The sequence below is a fragment of the Acomys minous genome (assembly GCF_964271855.1).
Source record: "Acomys minous genome assembly, chromosome: 11".
Lineage (NCBI taxonomy): Eukaryota > Metazoa > Chordata > Mammalia > Rodentia > Muridae > Acomys > Acomys minous.
In genome coordinates this window covers 34,608,876-34,621,255 of record NC_140492.1, presented here as the reverse complement: position 1 = coordinate 34,621,255, position 12,380 = coordinate 34,608,876, and the positions used below count along the sequence as shown (strand labels likewise).

At 35.4% G+C, this 12,380-nt stretch overlaps 1 protein-coding gene across 4 annotated transcripts in view; it reads right to left on the bottom strand.

Moving 5' to 3' along the window:
* EPHA6 (EPH receptor A6) overlaps positions 1 to 12,380 on the bottom strand; it is an 896,620-nt gene that overhangs the window by 762,890 nt on the left and 121,350 nt on the right. Inside the window, exon 2 of one of the 4 annotated variants that reach the window (XM_084801065.1) lies at positions 2,371 to 2,490. The exons of the other annotated variants lie outside the window; for them this stretch is intronic. Within the exon in view, the coding sequence (XP_084657191.1) occupies positions 2,371 to 2,400 (30 nt within the window). The 5' untranslated portion in view covers positions 2,401 to 2,490. The remainder of the gene's footprint in view (positions 1 to 2,370; positions 2,491 to 12,380) is intronic. 4 annotated transcript variants of the gene reach the window in all.

Below are 12,380 nucleotides of genomic sequence, written 5' to 3'. Positions count from 1 at the left end.
CCCTGGTTCTTTCTCAATTTTGGTAATTCACACGAAAGTGAGCTGGGCCAAATTTGTCAGCAATACTTCAGAAGAGAAAGTACAGAATCCTCACTATTTCCTTCATGCTTAGATGAACCCAACAAATGGGCAGTTCAGTCACATTAATAGTTACAGAACCACACATAATGTTGTCTGTAATGTAATAAATTGGATTTCTGCTCTAGTTCTGGACATGCCAGCACTGTATTGGGCAACGTTTGAATAGGTCCATTAGCTAAAGTGAATTTATGTATCCCAAGTAGAGGGAACCAAATGTGATTGAGAACATTGTATATGTGTGTAGAAATAAAGCAGCAAATCATCTTTCCAAACTCCTTCATCAAAATAAAGTTTAAAAGAATTAAGGATATAGATATTCCTGGGAGGTGTACTCTCTTTTTCTTCTTGTTCTTATTTTTTCCTTTTTTTAATTCTTTGTTTTTTATCTTTTTTTTATTAATTTATTCATATTACATCTCAATTGTTATCCCTTCCCTCCCACTTCCCCCCTTCTCCCTTCCCCTATGTCTGTGACTGAGGGAGACCTCCTCCCCCTATATATGCTCTTAGGGTATCTAGTCTCTTCTTAGTGACTTGCTATCCTTCCTCTGAGTGCCACCAGGCCTCCCCATCAGTGGCTATGATCAAAAACTCAAGTGACACACATGTTGGCAAGGATGTGGAGAGAGAGGAACACTCCTTCATTGCTGGTGGGAATGCAAACTAGTACAATGACTTTTTTCTTTCTTTCTTTCTTTCTTTTTTTTAAGGGTGACAGAGGAGCTGATCTGGGGGAAAGGGGAAGGGGGGAGAGGAACTGGGAGGAGTGGATGGGGAGAAAACCTTCAGTCATGATGCATGATGAATGAGAGAAAAATAAATGTTTAAGAATAATAAATATTAATTAGTAATAGCTAATAACTAAGGAGGAATAGTAGTTAAGAATTACTTAAGTTTAAAATATAAATAAGAAATAAGTACATTCTGCTAGGATAATGAAGCTGTTTTCAAATAAGTCAATGCAACATATGTTTCTGTGTAAGGGTCATTTTAAATGCTTGAATTTGAATATTCAGTTCTATCAACTAATTTTATGGGTAATTAACACTTATGTTCATTTATTTCTGCTCCTGGGAGACAGAAATACAAATGATATATTGGGATCTGATTACCTCCTTAGGGCAGTAACAATTTAATGATAATACATGACAAAGAATAACAAAATACCTCTTAAAGCAATAATTACAATACAAAGTAAATGCAAAAAGCTGTAAATCATATGTAGACAACTGTACACTTTCTCATAAAAATCTCTGAAAAAATTTACTAATGTTATACCTCCTATGAGTAGATGCAGTTAAATATTTCATAACTCATATGCGTAGATTCAGTTAAATATTTTATTTTTTAATTAGGTTTTATAAATACGAATATGTAATTTCCACACTACTATGTACTTGTTATTTCAGACTAAAAATATCTGAGGTATGATTTATTGTTTTCTAGATCTGTTACTACATTAATTAGTTTTTAAATCATTAAAATAAGTTCTTATAAATTTTTGTATTTATAGATGGTACTTAGCATTATTTAAAAATACTTTAAAATATCAGCTGTGTCTCTCTTGGCTACATTATTTATACTTGTAGTTATTATGTGCAATCTCTGTGAATAAACTGGCTCTCATTATTGACTACAATGCATTGTGACATTGTTAATGATGGTTCTCTCTACTTTCAAAATGTATCAAGTCTAAATTTTAACTTCATATTAGTCTCAGACAAAAAACTTTGCCATTTTAAAAGTATTTTGTTAAATCTTTAGCCTATCTATGTAGATTTCTCCCAGACATGGAACATAAACATCATATACAGAATTGCTTCGTTTAATTTTCCATTGTGCCAGCAGGATTTTATAAATGTCCCTGAACTGATGTAGAGAAAATAGAGAATTACAAAACAAACTACTGTCATTTTTATAGGTTATATGGGAAAACTTGAAATGTTTGAAAATATATAAAATTTAAAATTTATCTTTATATTTTATAATCTTAAAGGAAGTATAAGGAATAGCGATTGGTTTTGAAAGTTTTCATAAAACAGCTACGCTATATTTTCAGTAAGGTACCTTTGCATCCTTTAAAACCATTTGCATTTCAGTCATAATTTTTTAAAAAAATCTATACATTCATTATTGATATTTTTAAAAGTCCAGAAAATAAATGTTAATGTCAAAGTAAAATATGACTTTTACTCTGGGGCCTAAAAGACAAATTTGCATGAAAAAAACCTTTGTACTTAAAATATATGCTATACATGAATAAGCTGTTTTCCTAGAAACTTTTCCAACCTGGCTCCTAGGGAGCTGCAGCCTGTGCATCCAGAGCAGAAGTAACAGCGGGGTCTGGAGAGGCGGTCTCTTCAGTGCCTTCTGGAATTTTCCCCCCTTTTAGCAGTGTTGGAAATAGGTCTGGAAAAGCATAGGAAAGCTATATCAAATTTTTCTTAGGAGGTTTATTTGTTTGTTTGTTTTTCAATATTGTTTTGGCAATTTTGCATGGTGAAGGTGCAATATGGTACGACATTAATTATTCATTTTTTTTCAAAAATGCATATGGACTTTATTAATTTATAACAAACTACATAACTAATTAGTCCTCCATATTAAATTGACAATATTTTCAAAATAAAAGATTTCATTTATTTATGTAAATAAAGATAAAAGTTGAAAATTATATAAATGAACATCCTTAGAACTATACATACACAGATGCAAATTCTAAGGGAAGGTGGACTTGTTTAGGGTCAAGTTCTTGATAGAAAATAAACTATGATGGTTCAGAAAAGAACAAGGACTTTGAAAAGAACGAGGGGTTTCAAATTTATACTTTAAAGTTTATGTTTCTATGAATGTTTAATCCTGTTTGATCTCCAACTTAAAAAATATAAAATGAATTAATAAAGTTATTTCTAAATGTATTATATAGATATGAAATAACATTAACACAAATGGTTTAAATATATTTGTATGTTAGCCCAAAATTAAAATGTGAATATTTGATTTTAACAATGAGTTTAAAAAGATAATATTATCCTTTAGTTCTAAATACCATGCACAATTTAATATAATCAACATAATTAAGACAAATATGTTTTAATTATATTTTCCTTAATATTTATTATAAAGCCGGAATCAAACTAAAAGTGAATAAGAATGTTGTTGATATTGTAATATGGGATATATGATATTAAATATGTATTTAAAAAGCAGAGCTTACTAAAACAGTGACTACTGAGAGCTTAAAGACTGTGTTATTTGTCCATTTCAACTTCTAGAAAAATCTAAGTGAAGTTTAGAGATCAAAAACTTTTCAGATCGCCGTAACTTGAATGAAAGCAAACATAAAGTTGAAATAAAATAATAATTATTTCTTTTTGCTGTTAACATAACAATCAAATAATGTTGAAGAAATAATTTCACAGTGCTTGGACAAAAAATAACACACTTATGCTATCACACTTCAAAAATTGTTTATTTTCTTGCCTATGTTCTTATATTGGGATGTTTGATCCTTTAGGAAAATGGTATTTTTTATTATTCTTATTGATAACTGTCAATACCTATTTAATTTCTGTTGCCTTCATTTTAGCTATACTCTTAATATATAATTTTATACAAATTTTATTAATACTTGACACCATTGGACATATTTAAACAATATTAGCAATATTTAAATATGTCTCTTCTAATTTTTGGTATGATGAAGACTGAATAAAATTATATTTATTCAATACTTAGTGTAAACCAGCGAAGTACAAAACCAGTGGAAACATCTTTCTCCACTAATCAATTCTAAAACTTTAGATTTGATTATTTTAAAAATGATTATGAATAAAATAAAAAGATAAAGAGGAAAAATTAGTTCTGAAAAACAATTTATCGCTTACTGAAATGATAGTTCATAACTAAAATAAAAATCAAAATGTGTAAATATAGTATAACATAATCAGGTTCTATCTAAATCAATTATTAAAAACTAAGGTGAAAAAGAGAAAAAGGAAGACTAAAATTCCAGACAACAAATTCTGAAAGAGAGTGACATTAACCTCTATGTTACTACACTTTAAAAAGAATGTCGAACATCTATTCAATCAACGTGAAATATCCTATTTACTAATAACAGTGTTCCTTTATAATTTCATTTTATACAAATTTATTTCCTTTACATAACTAAAACACATCCAAAAGGGAAACAATTTTTACATTTTATTGGAGAAACTCTGTCATCAGCTTATTTTTTTTTTTTAGCATGAATTAACACATCCTTGTGGGGATGGAAATGTGATTCAATGGTAGAAACATCTATGGTGAAGGCGATCACAGACACATTGCAGACACTTATGGGAGAATTTAGCACTGAACAGTCAGGAAATCTGTGGACTTGAGAAGCTGTGTAGTGAGATGGGCAGCTGCGGAAAAGATGCTCACAGCTCTGAGAGGGAAATTTTCAACTTCTTTTTTGAAATAAAAAAAAAAAACAAAAAAACAAAAACATAAAGGCCAGAATGTTAATTATCCTTTAAATCCGAAGTGATTAATATTAAAACAGAAAAACACCGCCACAGTCTGATTTTTACCAGGATCTCATAAATGTCTCTTGCGTGTCATTTGCAAAACTGACAATAGACTGAAATCCAATAGACTCAAAGATAAGATGATGGGAGAAATTTTTTAAAAATTAAGAAAATGCTTTGTTGCTTAAAATACAAGAACAACAACAACAACAACAACAGAAAGCCAAGTCTGAGAAAGCTTTTCAAAAACTAAAGCAAGCATGTATTTTTTTCAAATCTGAAGTATCTGCTGGTGTCCCCTTGATGGAGAGGCCCGATGGCACTCGGAGGAGGGATAGCAGACTACCAAGAAGAGACTTAATACCCTAGCATCATATTCAGGGGGCGGAGGTCCCCCTCAGTCACAGTCATAGGGAAGGGGAATGGGGTGAAACTGAGAGGGAGGGAGAAATGGGAGGATGCATGGGAAAGGATAGCAAATGAGATGTAATATGAATGATTTTATCTTTCAATAAAAAAATAAGTAATGCTTTACTAAAAAAAAAAAAAGAAAGAAAGAAAGAAAGAAAGAAAGAAAGAAAGTTTATCCCATATGATTAATAGAGGTTCTACAAGCTGTGAATGATGCAACAGATTACAGCTTTTTTGACTTCAGGGAATGAATTGAGACCATGTCAATCCTGTGATTTATGGAGGTTGGGAGGCATTAGGTCATGGGCTGGATTTTGTTATTATTTGAGAATCCAGTGTCCCTTGCCTGCACATTTTGATCCTCAGCTCGTGTACAGAGGGGAGGGTGAGGGTGCTACCTTCATCAGCAACTTAGTCCGTTAGTGAGTTTATAGTCTACCAAGAGGTGGATTTGTATCTTGTCCCCTGACCTTTCTCTCTTCTCCTTTCTTTCTCTGCTGTACACATACCATGGTGAAATCAGCTTTCTTCCTCCTGTCCATTTAGCCATGTTTTTGCTCTCCACAGGGCTGAACGCAATGCATCAAGCTGAAAGCTTGGAACTCAAAGTTCTAAAACCATGAGAAAATGAGGTGTTTCCCTTTCCTTCTTGAGTTGTTTTTCTCCAGTATCCTATCACAGCAATGTCAAAGATAAGCAACCCTGTGGGAAAAAGTTAAAACCCACAATTTGAAGACACCAGAGACTCCCTTGGCCTCTCTTTATGTGTGAGGAAAGAGTGAAACGTGGGTTGACAACCAAGGAACAGAATCCGCCAAGACATCTGCCAGCTCACCGAGTGTGCAGTACCTAAGTCTGCAGAACAATGAAAATTGTGTTTATATGAATGAGGCTGCTATGAATATGGTTGAGCAAATTTTCTTGTTGTGTGCTGGAGCATCTTCTGGGTATATTCCAAGCAGTGGAATACCTGGGTCTTGAGGAAGCCCTATTCCCATTTTTCTGAGATAGCACCAGATAGATTTCCAAAGTGGTTGTACTAGTTTGCATTCCCACCAGCAATGAAGGGATGTTCCTCTCTCCCCACATAAGTGTCCCTCAATAGAAGAATGGATAAAGAAACTGTGGTACATATACACTATGGAATACTACTCAGCTATTAAAAACAAGAAATTCCCGAAATTTGTGGATAAATGGATTGAGCTAGAAATGATCATAATGAGTGAGTTAACCCAGAAGCAGAAAGACTCAAATGGTATATGCTCACTTATATCTGCATACTAGCCCAAGGGGCACGTCCCACGAAAGCCTTCACTTACCTTGAAACTGAGACAGAGGGGAGGACATTATAGTGGGACTCTAGATGAGAGAATCATGGGAGAATGGCAAAGTAGAAGGACCCAGAGGGTCCTAGAAGCCTACAAGTAGAACATTATGATAGGCAGATTTGGGCACAGGGGTCCCACTCAAACTAAGGCACCAGCCAAGGACAATACAGGCGGTAAACCTTAAACCCCTACCCAGATCTAGACAATGGACAGAACACTCTCCACAGTAGAGTGGAGAGTGGGATATTACTTTCTCACATACTCTGGTGCCTCACCTTTGACCATGTCCCCTGGAGGGGGAGACCTGGTGGCACTCAGAGGAAGGAGAGCAGGTTACCAAGAAGAGACTTGATACCCTATGAGCATATACAGGGGGAGGTAACCCCCCTCAGGAACAGTCATAGGGAAGGGGAATAAGGGGAAAATGGGAGGGAGGGAAGAATGGGAGGATACAAGGGATGGGATAACCATTGGGATGTAACAAGAATAAACTAATAAAGGAGAAAAAAAATTAAAAAAAAAAGAAAATTGTGTTTATATATCAATCTACCCAGACTGTAGAAACCGGTTATAAAAATATGAACAGGCTAGGATGGCTAATATAACAAGAGAAAAGTGAATCATCTGAAAATTCTTGTTCCTTTTCTTTAGTGGCAACTGTAGAGGAATTGTCATCCAACAACATCGCTACTCTGAAAAAGAATCACATCCAAAAGACCTGTGAGATCCAGTTGAAATACTTAATCACTCTGGCTGGGATATAAACATGCTTTTAGTCTATATCTTTAATCCCAAACAATGATGTCTAACTGAGGGACAGACAAAGTGAGAAATCAGAGAAAGATTGTACAGAATGAGTCAGAGATAAAATATGACCAACTCCTAATGAGAAGAGGCTTCCAAGAAGAGGAGAGAGAGAGAGAGAGAGAGAGAGAGAGAGAGAGAGAGAGAGAGAGAGAGAGAGAGAGAGAGACAGAGACAGAGAGAGAGACAGACAGACAGACAGACAGACAGACAGACAGAGACACACACAGAGAGAGAAAGAGAGACAGAGACAGAGAGAGACAGAGACAGAGAGAGAGAGAGAGAGAGAGAGAGAGAGAGAGAGAGAGAGAGAGAGAGAGAAGAGAGACAGAGACAGAGAGAGACAGAGAGAGAGATACAGACAGAGAGAAAGAGACAGAGACACAGAGAGAGAGAGAGAAAGAGAGACAGAGATAGACAGAGACAGAGAGAGACAGACAGACAGAGACAGACAGAGACAGAGACAGAGAGAGAGAGAGAGGAGAGAGAGACAGAGACAGAGAGAGACAGAGAGAGAGACAGACAGAGAGACAGACAGAGAGACAGAGACAGAGACAGAGAGAGAGGTGCAGGGGCGAGAGAGAGTCAGAGACAGTACAGTGCAATGGCGGAAAGTACAATACAGGAATACAATAGAGTTTCATGCACTCAGTACAGTGCAGTTCTATGCAGTTTGCTTGAGTTTAGTGCAGTCAGTACAGTTCAGTTTGTAGAGTCCACTCGCAGTTTTTCCAAGCAGAGCAATTCAGTGAGAAACCTACAGAAGGCAGTTTGGCTTTTTGTTTTTGTTGTTATTGTTGTTTGTTTGTGTTTTGTTTTTAAATTTTAAAAGATCTCCAATTTATGTCCCAGTTCTGGAAAGCTCCTTACACAGTACTGGCATCACATCTTTTTGTTCACTGCTCTTGATTTTTATCTTTAATGCTAAAGCATCAGTATTTCACAGCATCAAGTACAATGTGAATATCATTAAATAACTATGGTACCTTAAATTGATCTAGGAATGAATAGCCTTAGAAAGACGAATATTTGAGATGGAAGAAGAGCTTAAAGTAAATAAGCCATGCTGTTGAGAACACTGTTGTGGATTTAATTAAGTCTTGCCAGTCGAATCAGTGAGTTTAGAGAGGAGTTTTGAGCCGGAATGGCTGAGTTGAACAAACCAGTCAGAGTTCCGAAAGAAGTACGATAGTTAAGCTTCTTTAGCAGGAAGTCTCAGAGGCTGAAAACAACCTAGGCCTAGGCTAGCAGATGGAAGATGGATGCTGAGGCCTTCAGGGTCCTGATTTTCAGAAGATTAGACTGTACAGAGGCTAGAAGCTTCCAGGCGTAGGCCTAGGGATTGTTAGAAGTGTTCTGGGAGACATATTTGTGAGGCAGGAACTATTGAGGACTTGCTAACCCTAATATATTGGGCCAGAAGGCTGAAGAAGGTGCTCTAACGTTATAGTTTTGGGTGACTATTCAGGTAGCAAACTGTCTCTGTCATCTACTCATTTGGAAAGCTGCTATCCCGGGTTACTCAGGTAATCAAGTTTATTCCTTCTCAAGTCTCCAATGCGGTTGAAGACCAGGTGGCTTAGTTTTACAATGAAGCTTAGTTGTTTAGAGGTTAAGATGTTCTTAGGTCTGGATAGGTATTTTAAGTTGATTATGACAAAATGTGGTGGAGATCGATTTACATTCAAAATTTTAGATGCACCAAAATAGGAAAGATGTTTTCTTCAAGGCCGCCAAATACAAATAGCCGAAACAGAACAACAACAGCCCAGGCTTTAATGTCAATAATTAATAAATGGGACCGCATGAGGCTGAGAAGTTTCTGTAAGGCAGGAGACACTGTCAAGAAAACAAAGTGACAGCCTACAGACTGGGAAAAGATCTTCATCAACCCTACATCTGACAAAGGTCTAATATCCAAAATATATAAAGAACTCAAGAAATTAAACACCACCAAACCAAATAACCCAATTGAGAAGTGGGGCTTGGAACTAAACAGAGAATTCTCAACAGAGGAATATCAAATGGCTGAGAAACAAAGAAGTGCTCAACCTCCTTAGTCATCAGGGAAATAATTTCTGATTGATTGTGTTCTGGTTCTTCTTGCTAGAGGTAGTTTATTGTATATATGTGTAATAATATAAATGTATATGTAAGAATAAATAATGTTCAATTAGAAAAATAATAAAATAATAAATTAAAATTTCTCAAAAGAACAATTCAGCATTAACAAACAGGACAATGAAGAATCTTCTATTGCCTTTGTAATGCTGTGTTAGGAGAGCTGATGTTTGAGTTAAGTAACACTGTAGATTTTGATGTTGTTTGTTATACCTAAAACAGCCAGGCCTGTTTCGTGAGAATTTTTTTAGAGAAAAAATTAGAGAAATACTTTAACTGTCAATTAAAACTGGTTCTACCGAAGAATAAAGCAAAAGCAATGGAGAGTTGAAGAAGCAGTCACAGAAACCCTAGCTGTAGTAAATGTATTAACTATAATCTTAGTCAAATTCTATTATTGATAATTACGTCTAGTAATTAACAACAGGAGAGTTCGAAATTCTAATTGTCAGTAATGTGTTTCTGTATTAATTCTTTGACAAATAAATATCCAGTTTCTTCCTTAACTAAAAAAAGAGAAAAAGAAAAAAAAAAAAAAAGAAAGAAAAAAAAAAAAAAAGAAAAAAGAAATGTTCTGGGCTCAGCCCAAGCCATGTCTGACTTGCATCTCATCCCCTCTTCTGAGGAAGTAAACATTTATAGACAACATCCAAGAGGTGATAACTGATATAGGCAACAGTTTAATACTATATTTAAACTGTAATTAATTTAAAGCCATCATTTTGTATTATTTTTATTGTTTGGGAAGTCTGAATGATCATGTTTTGATAAAATTCAACCCCCTCATTTTCTCTCTTCCATAACGTCCCCTATTTTCCCACACCTACCTGTCTACCTCCCAACTTCACGTGTTCCTTTAAAACCCCAGGAGTCAATGTAGTGCTTTAAGTATGTGTATGAGGACAGGGCCATCCTTTGTAGAAGGGCAGCCTAAAAGGAGCAATGCCCCTGAAGAAAACTTCTCCTTTCCCTACCCAAGTTGGAATCCATTACCAGTAGCTTGGTGTTTAGGGTGGGACCTCATGACCCCCCCACCCACTCTGCTTCCATGTTGGCTTGGCTGGTTTGATGGTATGCTCATCTTTGTATGTAGCCACAGCCACTGCGAGCGCACGCATGCAATTGCCTTGCTGTGTCCAGAAACTATTGTTCTACATAGTCACTCTGGCTCAGGCCTGCTTTGATATGTTAAATAAGCACCTTAGCCTTCTGACTCAGATTTGAAACCTAACACACTGGAGCTTCACAGAAGGACTCTACTGTCTCTCCTCTGTGTGGAGGGAATGGAGGAGAGGGGGAGGAAGGAGAAGGAGTCGGGTAAGGGTCTGCTTTAGGCAGGAATGAGTAAGATAAATTGCAGTGTCTTCCATCACCTTTTGGAGACACAGAATTTGGATTTACTGGCTTTCAGAGCTCCTGGGAGCTAGGGTTGGGGTCTTTCTGAAAAATCTGTCAGGGACAAGTGACTGTAAAAGAACCATGTCCCCATATATAGTTCTTTTTTTTTTTTTAGTTGCTTTTTAAATGTTTTTTATTTAATTAATTTATTCAGATTATATCTCAATTGTTATCTCATCCCTTGTATCCTCCCATTCCTCTCTTCCTCCTACTTTCACCCTATTCCCCTCCCCTATGTCAGCGACCAAGGGATAGTGGAGAGTGGGGACTGACTCAGATGTGAACTCTGGTGCTCCCCGCGGTAGGGAGGCCCGGTGGCACTCAGAGAAAGACTAAGCAGGCTACCAAGATGAGACTTGATAGCCCACACATAGGTCTTACCTGACTCAAATTGTTCCAGTACCAAGTAACAACAGAAACAAGTGTAACCCTAGGAACTTAATAAGGGTTTCAGCACCCAGCTCAAAGGGAAATATGTTTGTAGTACGAATTCCAAAATTTTCAAGAAGCTTAACAAACTCTATGCTTTTAACTGAAATTCACGGGGAGCCAGTTTTTGGAATAAAATCATGTCTATAAATAAAAGTTTTGTCTCTAAAACCAAGTACAAAACTAAAATAGGCTGACACCCCCTAGCATAGTGTAAATATAAACTACTGAGAATTGGCCATCTGTAAGTTAATTAAGATGACAAAATCCAGAGTAAAATACAGTAACAATATTCTACTGTACGGTAGCAATTTGATACTTAGAAAAAGACGAAAAAACGCAACCCAGTTCAAAGAGAAAAAATACAACTATTGAAACAACTAAGAGAAAAAAGAAGATGTTGAGGTTCTTCTAATGGACTTAAAATGGCAAAGATAGATCTGTTAAGGAATTCGCAAAAGATAGCAAACCAAAAAAAAAAAATTCTGAAACAGGAAAAAAATATCTGTTTATAGAATATCATTACTTAAAGTAATAATAAAGCTCCACAATGTACAACAGAAAAACAGAGTTAATAAACCTGAAACACAATTAATGGAGCTGATTATCCCTGAAGTATACAAAGGAAGAAGAAAAAAATGATTGAATAATAAACATCACTGACCTGGTCCTTACACATATCTGTTTGTAATAACAATTGCAAAGATAACCACACTGAGACCTAACAACAATGAACCAAGTTCATGAACTTTATCATAGATAAATCCATATTCATGAACAGAAGCAAATCTGAACAGAGACCTAGCAGAACATTGTGGACTTACTACATTCAACTACAAATAGTATTTGTTTGCCATAAGACCATAAAATGGCTTATCTAATAAAGATTAAAATTATATGCAGCATAAACACTCAGAAACAATTACTGGAACCACCTACAGTGGTGGACTTTGGAGGAGTTCCTTTCATTAAAGACTATTAGAGTAAAGGCTTGCTAACATATTCAAATCAATATAATGTTAGCCTGTCTCTTACTCTCTCACTATTTAGCATACATACACAATGCATTCATGGATTTTAAAGTACACTGAATATTGCAAAGATTTTAATTTATTATTTTGTGAGATATTTAAGTTGCATTAATCTTAAGAAGCAGAGCATTATCAAGCTAACATTAATTATATTGTTCCAAATATACATATGGCACATTTAAAGTTATAGCTTTTAAAGAAAACAATTATTTAGTGTTTCATATATATCCCTAACTGAAAAAGTTCATGTTGTAATAAAAATA